This window comes from Camellia sinensis, chromosome 10, assembly GCF_055761805.1.
Source record: "Camellia sinensis isolate YWXY chromosome 10, ASM5576180v1, whole genome shotgun sequence".
Taxonomy (NCBI): Eukaryota; Viridiplantae; Streptophyta; class Magnoliopsida; order Ericales; family Theaceae; genus Camellia; species Camellia sinensis.
Window position 1 is genome coordinate 127,763,017 of NC_138970.1, and position 22,319 is coordinate 127,785,335.

The 22,319-nt window shown below is 38.8% G+C and overlaps 1 protein-coding gene across 3 annotated transcripts in view; it reads left to right on the forward strand.

Moving 5' to 3' along the window:
- LOC114274154 (histidine kinase 5-like) overlaps nucleotides 1-20,617 on the forward strand; it is a 42,245-nt gene extending 21,628 nt beyond the window's left edge. For all 3 annotated transcript variants that reach the window (XM_082892252.1, XM_082892253.1, XM_082892254.1), the window contains 6 exons: nucleotides 3,278-3,327; nucleotides 15,587-15,933; nucleotides 16,116-16,219; nucleotides 16,393-17,181; nucleotides 17,628-17,807; nucleotides 20,261-20,617. In XM_082892252.1, the coding sequence (XP_082748378.1) occupies nucleotides 3,278-3,327; nucleotides 15,587-15,933; nucleotides 16,116-16,219; nucleotides 16,393-17,181; nucleotides 17,628-17,807; nucleotides 20,261-20,383 (1,593 nt within the window). In that variant the 3' untranslated portion in view covers nucleotides 20,384-20,617. The remainder of the gene's footprint in view (nucleotides 1-3,277; nucleotides 3,328-15,586; nucleotides 15,934-16,115; nucleotides 16,220-16,392; nucleotides 17,182-17,627; nucleotides 17,808-20,260) is intronic.
- Nucleotides 20,618-22,319: the final 1,702 nt, after the last annotated feature.

Genomic DNA, 22,319 nt, shown 5'->3' on the forward strand with positions numbered 1-22,319 from the left:
GCTCTATAGGAGGGGGACAAATTAGAGTAAGATACAAAGTTAGAGATAGGATGTTGAGTACATAACCTCACACCCTTCCATTTAGCAATAGGAATATCAAGATCAATAGATTCAAGAGTGACAAGGGTTTCAGAGTTATCAAAGTTACTTGGACTCTCATCAGTTGGAGGAGATGGTAGTGGAAGATTAGGATAAGTGGTCTGTTGGATCCAAGTAACCACCTGTCTTTCTTTGTCCCTGACATAAACTTTCTCTTACTCCTTGAATATATTGGATTTTGTATTCCCAATAGCTGGTTCACACTCTACATTCTCAATAATAGGTACAACATCCTTCATAACTAGTGAAGATCTATGAATCTCTTCACACCCAAGGCTACCCTTAAAGGGATGACTGGAAAACCAGAGGAGACAAGAAGTAGGACTGTGACTCAAAGGATGTAACATTCATGGACAGAAACCACTTATGAGATGGAGGATGATAACATTTATACCCTTTCTGAGTAGGTGAATAACCAAGAAAGATGCATTTAATGGAGCGAGGATCCAACTTACCACAAGTAGGGGAATGATTGTGGACAAAGCAGACACACCCAAAGATTCTTGGGGGAATGGAAAACACAGACTGAGCGCGACACCTAAAGAGGAGTTTGTTTGTGTAACACTTGAGTAGGAAGGCGATTGATAAGATAGGCAACGGTGAGAACGACTTCACCCCAGTAAGACCAAGTCACATGTACATAAAAAGTCATGCAGCGAGTTATATCAAGGAGATAACGACTCTTGTGTTCCACAACCCCATTTTGCTGAGGGGTGGTGGTGCAAGACGTCTAATGGATAATGTTATGGGTGCTAAAATAGTGCCCTAAACCCAAATCAAGATACTCACCCCTATTATCAGAACGCAAAATCTTGACAATTGCCCCAAATTGAGTACGGATCATCTGATGGAAAGTTTGGAACACAGAGAAAACTTCACTCTCGTCTTTCATAAGATACACCCAAGTAGCACGAGAAAAATCATCAATAAATGTGATAAACCATCTATGACCTTTTAATGAAACAACACAAGATGGATCCCAAACATCAAAATGAATTAATGAAAAAAGAACTAAACTTTTATTAAAACTAGAAGCAAAAGAGGCTCGATATTGTTTACCAAGTAGACACGACTCATAATTAAACTGAGAAACATTATTGTTTATAAAAGAAGAAGGAAATAAATGCTTAAGTAATAAAAACGACGGATGTCCAAGATGCTGATGCCACAACCAAATGTCCTCTCTGGTGGTCGGAAGCTAGACGGAATGATGAGCCAACAGGTCTGCTTGATCTAGGATGTAGAGACTATACTCTGCTTTACCACTGCCAATCGTGCTCCTTGTGATAAGATCTTGAAAAATACAATGATCAAGAGAAAAAGTCACACTACAATTCAAGTCCCAAGTAATACGACTCAATAATAAAAGATTAACAAAGAAATTGGATCATGTAAAACTGAAGACAAAGGAAGAGAAGTTGTGGCATGGATTAAACATTTTCTAGAAACAGAAGAGACAGTTCCATCAGCAATTCTAATTTTGTCCTGATCTAAAGAGGGCTTATATTCTGAAAAAAGATCAGAAGATCCATATATATGATCTGAAGCACCAGAATCAATGATCGAAGGTAAAGACGTATGGGATAGAAAAGTACTTGCAGATGAGGCTAAGTTATCTGAATGAGCAAATGCAGAAGTGGATGGGCATGTAGGAGTGTTGGAAGAATGATGAGCCAGCAAATGGCGCAAGGCATTCTCAAACTCAGAGGAGGATATACCAAACACATCACTACTAGGTTGAACAACTGGAGCAGAATCATGTGTATCAACTACACTAGTATGATGGGCACGTGGGTTGAAACCACATCCTCTAGACTATTCTGATCGGTCCTTACAACTCCTAGAGCAGTCACCACGACCACCAGATGGAGCACCATGAAGCTTCCAACATGTCTTACGAGTGTGTCTAGGCCGGTGACAGTAATCACAGAATAAATACAGGAAAGACGATCCCCGTCCTTGGGAGGAGCAGAGACTAGGGCTGAACACTCAATGGAGGCAGGAGAAAGCATAGCAGAATGGTAACTCTCCTCATTCTGCACATAAGCAAAGGCCTCCTGAAGGGAAGGTAGAACAGCCATGCCAAGAACACGGCTCCGAACTGGATCAAACTCCAAATTGAGAACCTCCAGAAATTTAATACCCTCTCTTGTTCAATGAATTTGCGGTAGGCAAACTGGTTTGTAGTCCTTTAGATGATCAAGGCGCTTTCAGCCATTACTAAGGAAGGTGAAGTATTGAAGGATGATCATCTTGCCCTGTACTGAGTGCTCACTTGAGAGGCGCAACTCAAAGGTTTGTGAAAAATTTCCCTTCCAAGAATAGGTAGTTGGCTACGACATCCCAAATATCTTGAGTTGTATCGATAGATAAGTATCCCTCACCAATATCAGGTACCATCAAATGGATGAGCCACCCTATAACTAGAGAATTCGTAATCTCCCATTGATCATAACCAAAATCAGTGGTGCTAGTTGCTTTGATTCTCCCATCAACATAACCCATCTTCCCTCGGCTTTTCAAAAAAAGTGTTAGACATTGTGACCATGCAAGATAATTCTGACCATTAAACAAAGAAGTGGTGATTTTTAAGCTAGAATTAAGGCTTTCGGATGTAGTAGTAATAACGGGATTCTCTCCCCTCTAGGTGGCTGAGAACTAGTGGTGGATTCACTGGTAACATCAGCCATTGTTTTATTCTAGATCCAAACAACAACCTGCAACAATCACAACTATGGGTAGAAGGAGGAAAGAACGTCAACCGGAAACAAAGCACATATAATATCAACCACAGACCATAGGAAGCAGTACAATCAGTCAAAGCTGAGCAATAGGTTATATTAAAGACTAGAAACTTACATGAGAAGCTTTTACAGCTAATGACCATGACAACTAACGACAGCCCATTACAATTAAATAAGGAAAGACAATAATAAAGATATAATGCTAACAATGCTAACAAGACATTCAAATTGGTAATGATATATTTCAAAATGGGGTGGTTGAAAGACTTTTGCAGATAGGGTTACATGTAGATGATGTTATCAATGTCATACTATTACATTTGTGCATTAATTCACATTGTATAAACTTGTCACCGCAGATGCTGGAAAACTTTTCTAGTATTTTATTCAGGTTTGCAAATATTTATGTATTAACCAACATGCATTAATTTCAGGTTATTGGTGATGTTCTAAGGATACGACAAATTCTCACCAACTTGATCAGGTGCTAAATTTTGCAGGTCTCAAAATTATTTTTTTGTGGATTCTAAGGGTTTTTTTTTTTTTTTTTTTTTTGTTGTTGTTGCTGCTATGTTTGATGCAGTAGATGTGTTAAATACAGTAAATTATGTTGCCAACCAGGTATCACTGAAATGTTGACTTTCACATCTAGTTTCCCTTACATTTTTCTCTAGTTAGTGGGGGCACTAAAATTTTTTACAGAGAGGAAAACTGTTGTAACTATCTACAGGGGGAAATTGAATTATTTTGTGAATCTAGCATTTAAGGATTCATTGCTTTGGGCACATTTCAATGGCTCATGGACATCAAATTACTACATTGTGTTTCATATATAATTCTATATATAATTGATGTCACACATCTGATGGCCGTTCATATTTTTACTGCTCTTTTCTTGGCAAACTTGATTCTAACTCTATTCCTTGGTCTCTGTCTGAGGCCCTCCAAAATCCCAAGTGGGTTGCTGCCATGCAATCTGAAATGGCTGCGTTAGAATGGAATCAGACCAAGGGTTTGCCTTGTACATATATAGCAAAGTGATACACAAGAAAAAGTAAATAAAGGAAAAAGGAAATACAAAAAATATGGTAAAAGAAATCAAATCAGTCCTAAAATCCCATGATCCGTAATCATGGGATTTACAATAATTCTAATTTCAACACTCCCCCTCAAGCTAGTTCGAAGATATTAACCAAATCCAGCTTGACAATAGAGGACTGAAGTAAGGGTGAACCCACTGATTTGGTGAAGATATCGGTTGTTTGTTCTGGTGATGGAACAAAAGAAGGAACCACTGTGCCAGATAGAACTTTCTCCCGAATAAAGTGGATATGCTTAGATCTCTCATGAAGAACAGAGTCTGAGGAGAGCATAATGATTGACTTATTATCACAGAACAATTGAGAAGATCCTTTGTCCACAAAACCCAACTCATCGAGAATAGATCGAAACCATAATATCTCACAAGTACCTTGAACCATAGTTTTATACTTAGCTTCAGCTGAGGATTTTGAGACAATTGCATGCTTTTTACTCTTCCAAGATAGAAGATGACTTCCATAGAAAGTGCAAAAACCAGAGGTAGAGCATTTGTCAATCTTGGACTCTGCATAATCAACATTAGTGAAGCATGAGCTTCTAGATTGAAGACCAACTGAGAAGAATAATCCCAATCCGATGCAAGTCTTAAGGTACCTTAGTATATGATATATTGCATCTAGATGAGCTCAGCGAAGAGCATGCATAAATTGACTCATAACACTTATTGCAAATGTCAAATAAGGTTTGGTGTTGGTCAAGTAGATAAGTCACTCAACAAGACACTGATACATGAATGGATTAGGCATGGGCTTTCCTGACTTAGCTGAGAGTTCGAGATTGGGATCCATGGAGGTGGAAGCTGGTTTGCATCTTAACATAGCAGTGTCTTTAAGGAGATCTAGAGTGTATTTGCGCTGAGAGAGAGAGAGAGAGAGAGATGTCCTATGGTGAGATCTAGCCACCTCAAGACCAAGAAAGTACTTCAGAGGTCCCAAATCCTCAATATCAAATGCCTTATTATGAAGATCCTGCTTGACCTGAGCAATTCCGGAAGAATCATCCCCGATAAGAATGATATCATCCACATACACCAATAGGATGATACATTGACTATCAGACCTCGGCGAATAAAACAGGTGTGATCCGAATGGCATTGAACAAAATCCAAGGATAACATGACAGTGCTAAAATGACTAAACCACGCTCATGGGGACTGCTTAAGACCATAGAGGGACTTACGAAGACAACAAACTTTCCTAACATACTCCCCCTTAGCCCAAAATTTGGGTGGAGGATCCATAAAAATAGTCTTAAGTAAATCCCCACGCATAAAGACATTCTTGATATCAAGCTAATGAAGAGGCCAAGAATGGGAAGTCGCTAAGGACACTAAGAGGCGAACAGTGGTCAACTTAGCCACGGGAGCAAAACTGGCGTCAAAATCTTTATGTGGAACTTGTGTGAAACCGTTAGCCACAAGTCAAACCTTATAGTGATCCACGGAACCATCAACCAAGTATTTCACGCTGAAGACCCATTTACACCTAATGGTCTTTTCCCTAGAGGGAAGAGAGACAAGATCCCAAGTGTGATTATGCTACATGGCAGCCATTTCGGTTTGCAAAGCAAAAACCCACTTGGGATTCTGGAAAGCGTAAGAAATAGTTTGAGGAATAGACACAGACTCGATCTTCCCAAGGAAGGCCTGATAAGATCTTGAAAGACCATCATAAGAGAGATACTGGGAGATAGGATGTTTAGTACTACTAAACTAACCATACTAGGAAGGGGATGACGAGTTAAAGGAGGATATTGAGGTGGTGGAGAAAGAGAAGAAGTACCTGGACCAGGGGCCGAAGGAGGCTCTGGAGGGGGTTGAGTGCGGGGGCAGCAAGAGTATGTTTGCAACAGGAGAGCACGGGGAGAGGAAGTGATAAGAGATAAAGGGATGACCACCAAGGGATCATGAGGAGGCTGTGGAGTTGGAATCACGGAGGAAGCTATTGGATCACTATCAAACAGAGGAATATGCCAAGCACTTGGTGATTTCTTCTCCATAGAAACATGAGAAACTGGTTCCTGCAATAAAGAATTAGTACTATAGAATGGGACATCCTCAAAAAAAGTGATATCAAGAGAGTGGTACATGCAACGAGAGAGAGGATCATAACACATGTATTCTTTGGAGAAAGTCGAATAGCCTAGAAAGATGCACCTAATGGACTTATCATCTAACTTAGTCCGAGTAGGACTTTGATTTTGGACAAAGCAAGTAAACCCAAAAACTCAAGGTAAAAGGGGAAATAAAGTAGTACCAGGATGAAGTACTTGGATAGGGGTCTGTTTAAGACCTGACTCAGAGTCCTATTAATAAGGAAAATAGCAATAAGAACAACCATGTGCTAGTAAGGTTTGGGAACATGCACGCCCTAAAGAAGACACCAAACAATAGACATAATGTGGCAATTCTTACGCTCTGCAACACCATTCTATCCTAGGGTATAGGCATAAGAGAGCTATTGGAGAATACCTTTTCTAATTAATCAGAAATATATTCTCCCCCTTTATCAGACCTGATATTGCGAACAATGGTATGAAATTGAGTTTTAATCATTTGAAGAAACTGAGTAAAGACGAGCAACACATCCGATTTCTTTTTAAGAAAATAAACCTATGTACAACGAGAATGATCATCAATAAAGGTCACATAATAGTGGTGCACAGAAAAAGCAGTAACTGGGGAAGGTTCCTAGACATCAGAGTGAATAAGGTTAGATATACTGGAAGCACGAGACATACGAGGAATATAACTAGTATGAATATGTTTAGATAATTCACACACCACATTGGAACTTATAACTTCGACAAGCTTTATTCAATGAGGAAACAAGAGACAAATATTGAAAATTCACGCCCTAAACGGGCATGTCACAAATGCAAAGTTTGAAGAGGAAAAAAATAAGACTTTGACTCAAATAAAATAGAAGCTTGCAGACTCGATGTAGTAGGTAGTGGTAGTACAAGCTCGCCAAAGTACTATAAACCATTGCACTCATATGCCCTGCTAAAAATCCTCTTCGAGCTCGGGTCCTATAACAAACAATGAGTGGGTAAACAAATAATAGCACATCCATTAGCAAGATGGCTCACAAACTGAAGGTTATAGGAAAAATGGGGAACATAAAAGACATACGATAAGGTAATATCAGTAGAGAGGGAGTCACCAATATGGTTGACACAAGTAATAGAACTATCTTCCAAACAGACGCTTTGTCTATTGGTAAGGACATGGGAAGCAAGAAGGGAGAATTCACCAATTATATGATCATTGGTTCCATAATTTAGAACCCAAGTAGGTTTCGTAGACCGAACATGAAAAGCAGTAGAAGTACCTATAGCAAGGGTGGTGGTCAATGTCGAAGGTGTATTCGAGGCCTGGGTAGTAAGGGAGCCAAGTTGCTCCTAAAGTTTCCCAAACTAAGACTGGAGACGGTGCAAATCAGAAGTACTAGGTCTCAACAGTACGAGTGGAACCTTAAGAGCACTTTTGAGCATACTATATTCATAATGTTTGAAACAACAAGTTTTAACATGCTCAACTTTCTCGTAATGATGACAAACAATTTTCCTAGTAGGAGCACGAGATCTAGAGTTAACAAGAAGGGCCATTTGGTTAGGTAAAACCAAAGTCTCAAGAATCGGAGAAGAAGCAAACTGAATTAGGCGATGGTGACATTCCTCACTATCAATAGTAGCAAAAGCCTCGTACAAGGAGGGCATAGGAGAGGTGTTTAAAATCTAAATTTGAAGGGATTTGAATTCAGGTTTCAAACCCATCAAGAGCTAACAAGTATGCAGCCGACTAAGATGCTTGACCACAGTAGATGCAACCTTGGTAAGAAAATCACTCAGAGGCTCATACTGAGCTAACTCCTCCCAACGAGCCTATAAGTAACCAAAGAATTCTGCCACAGAAAAACCCAAAGCATCTTGAGATGCATGAGAAATATCCTAATAAAGCTCAAAGATACGAACACCATTTTGTACATGGGCATTCATTTGTGACAAAACACTCCATAGATGAGGTACCGTATCAGAATACATGAACATATTATAAATACGCTCTTCCATTGAGTTGAAAATCCAACTCAACATAGTACAGTTATCAATATCCCACTAAACCCATTTGGGATCACCATCGGGGGCAGAACCTCAGATTCTAGAAACCAGTGAGACTTAGCCTTGCCCCCTAAGTAAAGACAGAGTGATTGAATCCACGCTGCAAAGTTTTGCCTATTCAAAAAAACCACTAGTAATCCTATAGGCAGAGACAGGCTGAGAGATTGTAAAATCTAACTGTGGTATGGAATTAGTTCCTGTACCCGCTAACCCAGCCTTTGCAGTTACATCTGTCATATTAAATCACACAATATACTAATGCAGGATACAATCAAGATGGCCGGTGACTCGGCGCAACAACAAACAATGGTACCAAGTACTCTAGTACCCCACAGTATAACAAAAAATGTTAAACTTCGGTTACCACATCAACAAGGAGAACACGAACATTGCTGTCCCAAAACACGAAGCGCACAAACAACACTGTTTGAAGAGTCATGCAGTCGCATCAGACTCAAGCAAGGTTACACAATGACTAGACAACATAACCTAGGGTGTTGCAAGGCAGGCTAGGTGGGGTGGCAATAGGTTGGTCGAACCACCAGAGGGTGGTTCAAGGTGGACCACCAGGAAGTGGTGTGCAGGTGGATGGACCAATAGGGAGGTAGTGGAAGGGTGAGAGAGAGAGAGAGAGAGAGAGAGAGAGAGAGAGAGAGAGAGGGGACAAAGGTGTGGGATGGATGGGTAGCATCAGAGAGAGATGAACTTGGCTCTGATATTAAGAAGAATTCTGTAAAAGAATGGGTTACCTTTCTCAATGTTTTGCCTTGTACATATATAGCAAAGTGATACACAAGAAAAAAGAAATACAAAAAATATGGTAAAGTAAAAGAATCAGCTCTAAAATCCCATGATCCGTAAGTTTGGGATTTACAATAATTACAATTTCAACAGGGAACTTGTCTTGTTACCATCTAGTAAAAAGACCATTGGGTGTAAGTGGGTGTGTAGTGTGAAATATCTAGCGGATAGATGTGTGGATAGTTATAAGGCCCGTCTTGTGGCCAAAGGCTTTACTCAAGTTCTAGGCAAGGACTTTGGTGCTACTCTTGCTCCTGTTGCCAAGTTAACTACTATTCGCTTGTTAGTGTCATCAGCCATAGCCCATTCTTGGCTACTTCACTAGCTTGATGTGAAAAATGCCAATCTACGTGGAGATTTGCTTAAGACTATCTACATGGATCCTCCACCTAGTTTTCGGATTGAGAGGGAGTATGTTGGGAAGGTGTGTCATCTTCAAAAGTATCTTTACGGCCTAAAACGCTCATCAAGGGCATGGTTCAGTCAGTTCACTATTGTCGTCTTATCTATGGACTTTGTCCAATGTCATCCTGATCGTACCTATTTCATTCACTGACAGCCTAATGTTAGTTGTACCATTTGGTTGGTATATGTTGATGATATCATTCTCACTAGGGATGATGCCTCAGGTATTGCTCTGGTGAAACAGGACCTTAGTACAGCTTTTGATATTAAAGATTTGGCTCCTCTCAAGTACTTCATGTGTATTGAAGTTGCTCATTCTTGTTGTGGGATATCTCTATCTTAAAGAAAGTATACCTTGGACCAGTGTTGTGAAAGGAGCGCCCTTAGGTGCGAGGCCCAGCGAGGCACATCTTCTGCGACTAAAGGGACCCAAGGCGAAGCGAGGTAGATGAGTTGCGCGCCTTGGCAGAGCCTTGGGTTAGGCGCGAACAGGCACATGGCGACACGTAATCGTGCCTTTTTGTATTTTTTTTTTTCCCCTGATGCTTATCTGATGGCTCTGATCTAAGTTTGAATGGGTCCAACGCATATGACTGCAACTCATACAACTCAATACCCAGCAGTCGAGACTCGAAGCCCTAAAATCTGTCGAAGAAAGGTGTCGTCCCTTCTCTTCGCGCAGTCTGCAGCTCATCGCGACTTCATCTTTGATTGAGGACTTCAACTTCGGCTTCAGGTGAGTCTTCTTCTTCTTCGTCTTCATCGTCTTTTTTTTTTTTTTTTTTGCTGCTTATTCGCTGTGCTGCTGGGTTTTTTTTCCCCTTCCCCTTCTCTTTCTCCTTCTCCTCTTCTTCTTTGCTGGGTGTTGTCGTCTCGTCTCTCTGTTTTTTTTTTTTTTTTTTTTTTGCTGCTTCTTCATTGCTGCTGTTAGGTGGTTTTTTTTTTTCCCCCGTCTTCTTCTCCTTCTCCTTCTCCTTCTCCTTCTCCTTCTCTTCTTCTTTGTTGGGTGCTTTCTTCATCGCTACTGCTATTGGGGACTCTTTTTTTTTTCTCTTCTCCTTCTTCTTCTCCTCGTCCACCTCCTTCCCCTTCTTCTTTGTTGCTCTCTGTTTTTTTTTTTTTTTTTTCTTCTTCTTCTTCTTCTTTTTCTTTTTTTCCTGCTGCTGTTGGTCTGTTTTGTTTCCCGTCTCTTTTAAGAAAAACAAATTACAAATAATTAATTAATCACACATTACATTAACTGATGGAGAAGAAGATGATGGTTTGCTTGCCATTGATGTTGATGAGGATGATGATTGACTGACCTAACCTATCCTTTTTTATGATATTGATGTTCTGAAATATTAAGACTTATATTAGTATTTGTTGGATATTTATGTTTTGGATGTTTAGTGTTTATGTTTTATTTTTTATTTTTTTATTTTTTCGTTGAATGTAGATTATTTTATCTTTGAAAACCAGAATGCTATGTAATATGCACCTTCATGGCATTGAGAATTAATCTATAATTTGTCTTGATTGCTTTTTATTTAAAAAAATAAAAAAATTGTCTTAGTGTAAGAATATATGTATTATTGATTGATGTATGCTTATAAGATTGATTTAATTACAATTCCTATACAATCTATATATAGAAGAAAATGTGGTAGTAGGTGTAGTGGAGGTGATAGTGGGTTAGGTGAAGTGGAGTGTGTGGTGAAGTGGAGGTAGGTGAAGTGGAGTGTGTAGTGGAGTAGGTGAAGGTAAAGATGGGAAATTCTAACAGCCCCCCGCAAACTCAAGGAGGAGAGAAACTAACCAACTTGAGTTTGGAGAGAGTAACAAAACAAGAAAATACATAAAAATAAAAAAGGATAGGAGACACTGTATGGTCGTGTCAGACCGTTGGTGAAGACACTGTATGGGGTGTCATAACGTTGTAGAGGACACTGTATGGTGGTGTCAGACCGATGTAGAAGACAGTTTATGGGGTCATGTCGGACCGTTGTAGAAGACAGTTTATGGGGTCATGTCGGACCGTTGTAGAAGACAGTTTAGGGGGTCATGTCGGACCGTTGTAGAAGACAGTTTATGGGGTCATGTCGGACCGTTGTAGAAGACATTGTTGTGACAGTTTACGGAGTCTTGCTGGACCCTTGTAAAAACTAACCGGAATCAATGTCGGGACAATTTACAGAGTCTTGTCGGACCCTTGTAGAAACTAACCGGAATCTATGTCGGGACAGTTTACAGAGTCTTGTCGGACCCTTGTAGAAACTAACCGGAATCTATGTCGGGACAGTTTACAGAGACTTGTCGGACCCTTGTAGAAACTAACCGGAATCAATGTCGGGACAGTTTACAGAGTCTTGTCGGACCCATAAAAAGTCGCAACCTCAAAAGGTGTGCCCAATTCATCAAAAGGCGTGCCAAAGATGATGGCGAGGCACGTGAGTGTGTCGTCTTGGCTGGCGCGCCCGTTTGTCGTCTGGCGCAAGGGGCGCGCGATGCGCGTGGCTGCCTCGGCTATAAAACGGAGGCTGAGGCTGAGGCATACCATTCTGAAACCTCTGAAACCAAACCTTCTCTGAAAAAGAGAGTTCTGAGAGAAAAACTCTGTAATATTCTGAAACACTCTGTTGCCCAGAAAATGGCTTCATCGTCTTCCCGCGGGCTGCTCACCCTTTTTCCCGACCTCAACGAGTCAACAGGAGAGAGAACTGGTGCGGTGGCCAGTGAACCTCAACCAAACACCGCTGGGTATACTCCGTTGAACTTTCCGATGCGGTCTGTGGAGCAAAGAATGGCAGTGCTCTCGGATGTGGAGGCCAATCAGTATACTTTGAAGGTATGTGTGGAAAGCATGACGGCGGTCACAAACCTGTCGAACCGGCTGCAGAGTAGGACAAATGAGGTGCAGCAGTTAAACTCCCAACTGGCTCTGCTCCAACACATGTATAAGGATGCGCGAGCAGAGATAAGCGTGCTAAGGGCAGAAAACAAGGAGCTGAAGCGGAAGGCCACCGTGATGTTCCGTTTTGGAGGTCCGCCATAGGTCGCAGTGGAGGAGCAGGGAGGAGTGAATGTGCTGGGTGGATTAGGAAGCACAGAGACAGCACCGGCAAGGGCCGCCCAGGACGGAGGCAAAAAGAAGAGACCGGCTGCAGAGTAGAGAAGAGAAATCCCGCCTGTCGATGTGGTTGTTTGGGTTGTGTATGTTGGGTTTTTTTTTTTTTTTTTTTTTTTTTTGTAAAAATGGTGATCGGGGGAGCCCCACATGAATAAAAGAGTGTGTGTGGATATTTGTTGGTTGTTGGTTTTTTTTTTTTATTTTTTTTATTTTTTTTATTTTTTTATTTTTTTATTTTTTTATTTTTTTATTTTTTTATTTTTTTATTTTTTTATTTTTTGCACCAATAATAATAATAAAAAAAGACAAGTGGGGGAACCAGCACATGGAGTTGAATGAGGGTGCATGATGGTAATATAGAAAAATAAAAGAAAAATGTGAAATGAGATAAGAACAGCATGGTGTGTCGGTGTCTTTTCAAAGGAGGGAGTAAAATAAATATATAAAAAAAAGAAAGTGGAGTGGGAGGTGGGAGAATTATTGTATTGGAGAGGGGAAGGAATTAAAAATTAAAAGAAATAGATAAAAGAAAAATCACGTGGGTGTGTGTGTGAGTGTGTTTTGTGTTGGGTCTGTCAATCCCGTGGGTTGGAAAACGATATGCTGGTTTGGAGCAAAACCGTGGGCTTGAGAGTGAAAAAATGAGAGAGAGAAGGGTGTGTTGTGTGTAGAAGAGCTGGGGATGGATAGGGAGAGATTGCATAACAGAGGACTGCAGTGCCTTTATTATAAGCCGGATTGGAATATGGAGCCACCAGACTGGTATCATCCAGTCAACATGTCAAACCTTTGTCAACAATCAATAATCATCACCTCTTGAAATGAACTCTTTGCAAGTTGGTCGGAGTAATATGGTATGCTCAAACTGAGATACATAGCTGCCTTTGATGTCGCAAAGAGGAGGATAGCTGCCTTTAGTTAGAGAAGGCGAAGAGGATTTGTCATTAGAAGACGATGCTGAGGTCGGCAACAACCCCCCAAACAACAACAAAAGCAACTCAAAGAAAGGAGGTCCAGGAGGTGATTGCTTACATTGCTTACAGCATGCCCTTCTACATCCAGCGCTCACAGTTTCGATGGTGAAGTGTTCCCAGACTATGGACTTTTTTTTTTTATTTTTTTTATTTTTTTTTATTTTTAGGCGTCGGTGTTTCTGCAACGACCAGTTCATTATTCTCAGTAGGGGTTTCCATTCTCTGAAGAGAAACGAAGTCCTGCTATAGGGAGCAAAACTGATTTTGCACAATCGGTGATTCGGAGAAGGACCCAGCAACAGATGCGATCTGTTGTGTGTACCAGAGGCTCCGAGAACAATCTTCAGCTCCTCTGCAATTGCTCGAGATCTAGGGTGTCGCCGAGGAGAGAGAGAGAGAGAGAGAAGAAGATGGGATACTCGGTACCCAGAGACGAGCAAGACGGGTGGTTTACAAGGGACTCAGTGGCCGAGTCACTGAGATTGGTGATGATGCTCTGATCTTGAAGGTGAATGTTGAAGTGGGTTTAGTGGCAGCGGAGTCAAGGTATGTGTAGAAAATTTTAGCGGAATTGGTTGAGGTCCGGCGGACGGCTAAGGTGAGGTTGCCGTCCGCCGGTGAAGCGAAAATATTAGGTTCTAAACCTGCTCTGATACCATGTAAGAATATATGTATTATTGATTGATGTATGCTTATAAGATTGATTTAATTACAATTCCTATACAATCTATATATAGAAGAAAATGTGGTAGTAGGTGTAGTGGAGGTGATAGTGGGTTAGGTGAAGTGGAGTGTGTGGTGAAGTGGAGGTAGGTGAAGTGGAGTGTGTAGTGGAGTAGGTGAAGGTAAAGATGGGAAATTCTAACACTTAGTACTATGAATGATTAGTTTATGTTAATTTAACTATTTTTTACTAAGACTATGCGCCTTACTTAAATAAAGCCCGCTTCTCACCTTGCGCCTTGCGCCTAGGCCCAAGAGACCTTCAGCGCCTTCATGCGCCTTGAGCCTTTAAAAACACTGCCTTGGACTGTTTTCATAACATTGGTATGTTAGGATGCAAACTTGCCTCTACTCCTATGAATCCAAACCTTAAGCTTTTAGCAGAGTCTGGGGAACTACTTACTGATCTGTTTATGTATCAACGCCTGCTGGGTCGTTTGATATACTTGACTAATAAAAGACCAGACTTGACATTTGCTGCAAGTGATGTGAGTCAATTCATGCATGCACCTTGTACTCTCATCTAGATGTTGTCTTCCATATTTTGAGGTATCTCAAGACTTGTCCAGGTCTGGGGTTATTCTTCTCTGCTGGTATCCAATTTGGACATTCTTGTTTTACTGATGTTAATTATGCTGAGCCGAAGACTGACAAACGGTCTACTTCAGGTTTCCGCACTTTCTGTGGTAACCATCTTGTTTCATGGAAAAGTAAGAAACAGGTGGTTGTCTCAAGGTTTTCAGTTGAAGCTAAGTATTGAACAATGGCCTAGTGCACTTGTGAGCTACTATGGATTCAGTCCATTCTTATTGAGTTACGCTTTGAGGAGAAAAGCTCCTCTTAATTGTTTTGTGACAATAAGTCAGCAATCGTGCTTGCATCAGATTCCATTGTTCATGAAAGGACAGGCATTCTGAGTCCCTTTTTTGTTTCTTCATCAAAGAAGACTGCTGATTTCTTCACTAAGTCAATAGCACTGTCTTTGCTCCGATCATCTATTGTCAAGCTGGGTTTGGTCAATATCTTTGAACCAATTTGAGGTGGAGTGTTGGAATATTGACTATCCTATGATTTATGGATCACGGGATTTTAGGCTTAATTTATGTAATTGTTTGATTCTGTTTTATTTCCTAAATTTGTAACCTACTCTAGTATATATATATACAATGCCTAACCTTGACTAAGGTAAGCTGTTTCTTTACACAATTCTTTTGTTTGCACATAGTGGCTTCCTTGAAACGTGAACCTTCTTTCTCATGCATGGCAGTTTGAGCTTTTATTATTAACTTTAGACTAGCGTTAATTTAATTGTAAATCTTTTCTTTGAAATTGACATTAGGATGACCAGAAACAGCTAATGACCTCTTTACAATGTAGTGAATGTTTGCCACATCTAAAATGAAAATGTGACATCCTTCCCAGTTTTGTTGCAGCTTGCTTGCATTAGTTTCCAATATATTAGATTCGATTTCAAATTTATTGTGTTTTTTTTAAAAAATTTTTGCCCCCAGCAATGCAATCAAGTTTACCCATGAAGGGAAGGTTGGGATAAAGCTGTATGTGGTACCAGCACCATCTTCTGGAATGGGTGAAGGATTTAATCAGAAGATCTCTGCAGATAGGTCAACATTTTCAGTAAATACACCGGAACCAGATAAGTGTTTATCATTGTCACAAATTGGCTGTGATTGGAAAGGATTTCATGGACAGAAAAATGGGGAGTGTCCTTACAAAAATCATACACTTGACGATGAACCCAAAACCCCAGATCGAAATGGAGCCTCAATGGATGGATGTGAAGATGAACCAACAGTGTGGATACGCTGTGATGTTTATGACACGGGGATTGGAATACCAGGTATTTTTTTCAGATGCTCTCTTTGCCTGAAAAAAAAAATGCATTGGAACATTGAGTACGGACTTTTGTAAATTAGCTTTCCACTACCGTAAGTTGTATTCTATAGCTGTTTAAAGTTTACTTGACTTCTGAGTGTAAAAATCACAGTTTTCATTTATTTTTATTTTTATTTTTTATGACAGAGAATGCTTTGCCTAATCTATTCAAGAAATACATGCAAGTAGGTGCAGACACGGCACGGAAGTATGGTGGGACTGGACTAGGCTTAGCAATCTGCAAACAACTGGTGATCATTTTTACCCATCATTTGTTTTAAAAATATCACACTCAATAGTTAGTAAACTGGATTATAATGTTCTAGTCCCATTTCCTCGTTAATAATATCCATAAATTTACTGTAATATATTTATTTCGTTACTGCTAATGATTTACCAATATTTCCTCTGATATACGACACAGGTTGAGCTCATGGGAGGTCATCTCACAGTGTCGAGCCAAGAGCACATTGGGTCTACATTTACATTTGTAATAGCATACAAGGTTTCACCTGAATGTGATAATTCAGATGATCCTGATGAACTCTCCGATATGGACGATCATAATGCTCCAGTAGATGCCAACGATGACGATACAAGTTCTGGATTTTTCCAATTCCAACCCCGAACATTGGGTTCTCTTTTCTCTTCTAATGGTTCCAGCAGAGCTCAAAAATTATTACCAAACAATGTTGCTTTTAATGCCTCACACGAACTTAACAGATTGTCAGAAGATCCCAATTCATTTATGGTTAGCAACATTGCACCAAATGAGTTGATTTCATTAGAGGATGCATGTTCGGTGGTTGATGGTGCTGACATGTCATTTGAACATGTAACTTCAATGAAGCACAGCCCGGACTCTAATAAGAAAGTCACAGTTGGTGGTGAGGTACTGTATCACAAAAAAGAAAATGGTCAATTCCATGGGGCAAGCAAAGAGGTGGGGGGAACAATGAGGCCAAGGGACTCCCAAGAAGCAAGTGAGATGCGGGAAAGATGTGAGAGAAGCTCCCAGTGCACTTCTAGCAACAGTCCGGAAAATCACAAAGCAACATTGAAACCGAAGATCCTTCTCGTGGATGATAACAAGATTAATGTGATGGTGGCACGGTCAATGATGAAGCAGTTTGGCTACTGCATAGATGTTGTAAATAATGGAGTCGAAGCTGTGCGTGCAGTTCAGTGCCATGGTTATGATCTCATTCTGATGGTAATTTCACTAGAATAATGAACTGTTTTCTTTTAAAGAAAAATCTGTATGTTTCAATTTTTTTCGTCATCGTTTTATATCACCATTTACCTGGTTACACATATTTTGTTTGGAAATAATCATGAAGTGAAGGAGAATAATATCTCGTCATGTACTTGGTGATGTAAAATGGTGAGCTAGGTAGCACAAGCTACTAAAAACTACGATGAGGCGTTGTTTCATGGGCATCTACATAGCAGCCAAGTAATAGAACAATTCCAAATCGTTGTTTATATAATGGTGAGGCCAGAAGAAAGCACACTGGGGGATAAGCTCAAATCACTCAATTTTTTTTTCATTATTCTCTCTCTGAAATAAAAAATGCGAAGTGGAAGATATGCTCTAATCAGTTTTTATCATTAATGTATAATTGCTTAAAGCTGTTGGAAACTGTGTACCATGTACAGGATGTATGCATGCCAGTAATGGATGGCCTTCAAGCTACAAGACTCATTCGTTCTTTTGAGCAAACTGGTAATTGGGATGCTGCAGTGAAAGCTGGAATTGAGCTACACATGTCCCCAAATTCATCACCAAATGATGAAGAATTTAACTTGCCGTCGAGAAACAAGATTCGCATTATTGCTGTAAGCACTTGAATACTTCTGCCAAAAAGGCTCCTTTAATCTGTCTAATTTTCTCTTGGTTGGCCTGAAATTTTCTTCCTTGCGTGCTCAACTCAACAAAAAACCATAGATCCCAACTACTTGGCTCTAACCAAACTATTTCCCTATTTAACTACTTATAGGACTATATCCTCCACAAAGATAGAGGCTATCAAGACTGTCTCAAAGTTCATCATCGACTAGATACTATGTTTAATATTACATGGACTCTTCAAAATAAATCAAACACCCATGTCAGACACCTAACACTTGGACAAGGGTGTGCTAAGAGGCACATACACTTCTAAGACGGTAAAGTGTCTTGTCCGACATGGACACGACACTTGTCGGGCACTTCCCAACACTTAGACACACATGAAAGACATTACAAGTTTGAATAAAATTACCTAGAATAAATAATAAAATGAAAGCAATATTAGTTTATACATATTCTCCTCCTTCAGACTTAAAAAATTATGGGACAATTACAAAAAAACACCTAGGGTTTGAGTCATGTAACAACATAAACCCTGAATTTTCAATTTTGTCAATTTAAATCCTAAACTTTTGATTTGTTTTCAATCTAAATCATTTGCCTATTTCCATTAAGTAAATTTGATTAAAAAATGGATATTTCAGTCATTAAACTCGATGAAAAGTGTATTTTAGACATTTTATGCATACCTATATTGATTTTAATGACTAATTTACTCTTTTTTCGTCGGTTTTACTTGACGAAAATAAGAGAATGGTTTAAATTGAAAACAAATCAAAAAATTAGGGTTTAAATTGAAAAAATTTAAAACTCATGGTTTATTTTATTGCAAGGCTCAAACCTTTTTTTTATTTTTTTATTTTTTTGTAATTGTCTCAAAAATTATTATCTTCGACTTAAATATTCAAATATATGATATATACTAATTATTTATACTTATATATGACATATAATAAATATATAACATTATAAATTTTGCTTGTGTCCCCCACATTCATGTCCTACGTTTTTTGGAAATTTACATTTCGGAGTATCCATGTCGTGTCACATGTCCATGCTTTTTAGAGGGTGTGTGATATGTGTCCAATACTTTCCATGGGATGCTTCTTATATATTTGTATTTAAAATGTCTTTTTGACATTGTATGTTACTTATAAACATCATTTAATCTCACATAATAGGCTAAACATATAAAAAAAAAAAATTAACCCTTTGTTTGGCCAACTCCATACCCTTAAATTTGAGGTTTGATGGATCTAATCTCTAGATATGCACCCACACTCAAATCTCATATCCGAGTCCATGTAAAATAGACTGGCTATTGTACTTGCACTTTCCCCTCTATGCAGAAACTCTGCCTCTTTTCACCCTGATATTCATCCTGATATATGATAAATCAGTTTGAAGTTTTGCCTTGGCAACTGTTGCTCAATTCTTGCCCGGCAGGGTGTACTTCTATCTAGGGAATGCCTAAGCATTAGATTACAAACTGCCACTGGTATAAGTAAAGGTTCCATGCAAGTTCTCTAACTGCACTAGTATATGGCTCCAGTCTAGCACATTTATACATATTGCATACCCATTAGGTGGGCTTGTCTGCATTGAAGTGGGTCATCCTTCATCCTTCAGTGGGGTCTTGCTGTGAAGATTTTCTTTCGTTCTAACCGTTTTTTTTCTTTGTATTATTATCATTATTTTGAACACTGAAGGGGAGGGGAAGTCGAACCCCTGACCTCCTAGTGAGGTACACGGGGACTGACGACTACATTAACCCAAGTTGCTATGAAGATTTCCAATTTCCAATTACTGTCCAATATTTTGGGGAATGACTTGACTTCTTACCACTTTCTTGTTGGACTCGTTGGTCAAATTAATCTCCTTCTGAAACTGCATGTGGACAAATATGTTCATTGGCTCGACATTGTGTTTGAATGTGGTTCATCTTTGAGTACCCACATAGGAACTTTAACTTACTTCTGAACTACAGTAGATTATCCAATTACTTGTATTAGGTTTCCATATGTAGCCAGTAGTCTTTAGCCGAATCCTGCACATTACACCATTTCAATGTGTTTACATAAACTCAAAAGTAATTGTCAAGTAGCCATTACTAAACCCATTATAAAACCGATCGCGGTAGCTCAGGTTGTCATTAGAACCAACCATAAACTCGAAGATCTTGTGTTTGACTCACACTGGTGACTCATTGACTGACTTGGAGATCTTGGCTGGTTACAAAAGAAAATAAGAGGATCGTTAAATTTTAGACAAACCCAACTCATTGTAATTTTGACAGACGAGGTTCTTTGCACATCTAAAATATGCAAGTAATGATTAATAGTTTAATGTTTCTTTTTTTTTCTCATTTTTTTAAATATTTACGTATATATGCTTGTATTTGTATGCATATCCATTGATGAAACTAGTTGGATAAATGCAGATGACAGCAAATACATTGGCAGAGAGTGCAGAGGAGTGTTATGCAAATGGTATGGATTCATTTGTATCAAAACCTATTACGTTTCAAAAGTTGAAAGAATGCCTTGAACAATATTTACCATGATATATATATATATATATATCTTGCAAATGTTTCCATCTGTATAAAAAGGAAAGTTTTGTAATCAATGTATCATCGTTTGCAGTCATCAGAGTCTCTGCTGACTCGTATATGTAGAATTTTTAGCTATCCAGAATTTTTTACTTGGAAAAAGTAGTATGGTTTAAATTCATTGTAAATGTAGATTCCATAATACATAAGTTGAATCTAGGCCACACACTGCCTTTTTGTATAAAATTCGGAGTACCTAGATTTTTATTTTGTTTTATTTTATTTTTTACCCTTCTTATGACTCTTTCATAGTTTGTTCTTGTTGTCTGGATAATGAGAGTGAAGACCAGATTTTCCCTAGGAAATGCTTTAATGAGCAGTCAGCGGATGGCCCATAAATGCAAATTTACTCTTACTCAAGGATGGGCCTTAGAGGGGGCAGGGGTGGCATTGCCCCTTACAATTTCAAAATAATCATTTGCTATCCTAGTATTGTTTATTAATTGTCTTTAAATTATATATGTTCACTCCTTTTTAAAGTATTTTTTGGTTTATTGAAATAAAGGTAGAGTTACCTTCTGTTTGTTTGAAAAATGTTTTATGCATTTGCTGGCATTTTGTATAACGAAAAACTTTCAATGGAAAGTATTTTCTCAACGAAAAACATACTTATTTTAGCGAAAAATGTTTTTCACTTTTAAAAAGCAAAAAACGTTTTCTAAACTAAAGTTTACCAATATCACCACATTACAAGCACTACCATCACCTTCAACACCACCACGGCCATGACTACCATCATTGTCATTGCCGCCACCACCTCTACTACCATTGTCACCACCACCACACCGCTACCGCCACTGTCTCCACCATCTCTACCATTTTCACACCACATTATTTTAGTTTCCACATGAAATTTACAAATTTTTGGTTTGGAGGTTGATTTCAGTACAAAATTCATTGGTCTAAAAGTTAATTTCTAAACCAGATGGTTTTGTTCGGAGATCAACTTCCAAACCAAAGTTATAGCTGAAATAGTTTGGTTCAAAAGTTGATTCCCAAATCAAATAGTTTAATTCAGAAGTTGATTTTTGAACAAAAACGATGTGTGCACTGGAAGCAAACCATGTGTGCAAAATAAAAGTTCTCCTCATTGATCAAAAAGTGTCATGCGTGTATCCCTACGATCAACAAAGATCAAAACTTAAACTTGTATCACAAAATGCTCGAGTTTCGTTTGTTTGGACGTAAAATATTTTTCGTTGTTTTGTGAAAAAAAAAATAAGTAAAATATTTTTTTAATGAAAAATGAGTTTTTTGAAATAGCCAAAAATGACTTGCATTCTGAAATTCAGTAAAGTCGTTTTTGCTGGGCTTGGGTGAGCTTGCTCTGGTTTGGGTGAGCTTTCTGTGAATGGCACTAAGTGCTTGGTAGAGAGTGAGATGAGTTTATGGAAATATTTTTCAGATGTAACCAAATACTGAAAAATATAATAAAAAAAATTATTTTTGTTTTCCAGAGTAAAATATTTTGCACGAAAACAAACGGTGGACCCTCTATCAATCTTTTCAAAAATTTACAATTGTTAAATTATGTCTCCAAATTCTTACCTAATTAAACAATGTGATTTTTTGAGCAGAAGAATTTGGACATGAATTTCAGCTGAATTTTTAGTACTCTCTCTCTCTCTCTCATATTTGAATGGGGTGTTTGGTGAGACTTTTTTGAGCCAACTTATGACTTCTGTTTTTTAAAAAGTTATTTTAGACTGTTTGATTAAAACTTATTTTAAACAGCTTCTGATTCTAACAACTTATTTTAAGTTAAAAAAGCTGATTCTGAGAAACTGTTCATCCCTTGATTCTGATGATCAGGTTCTGCTGTGGACATGTTAATTAACGATTATACTCTTAAATTTTTTTATTTTTTATTTTTTTTAAAAATAGAAAA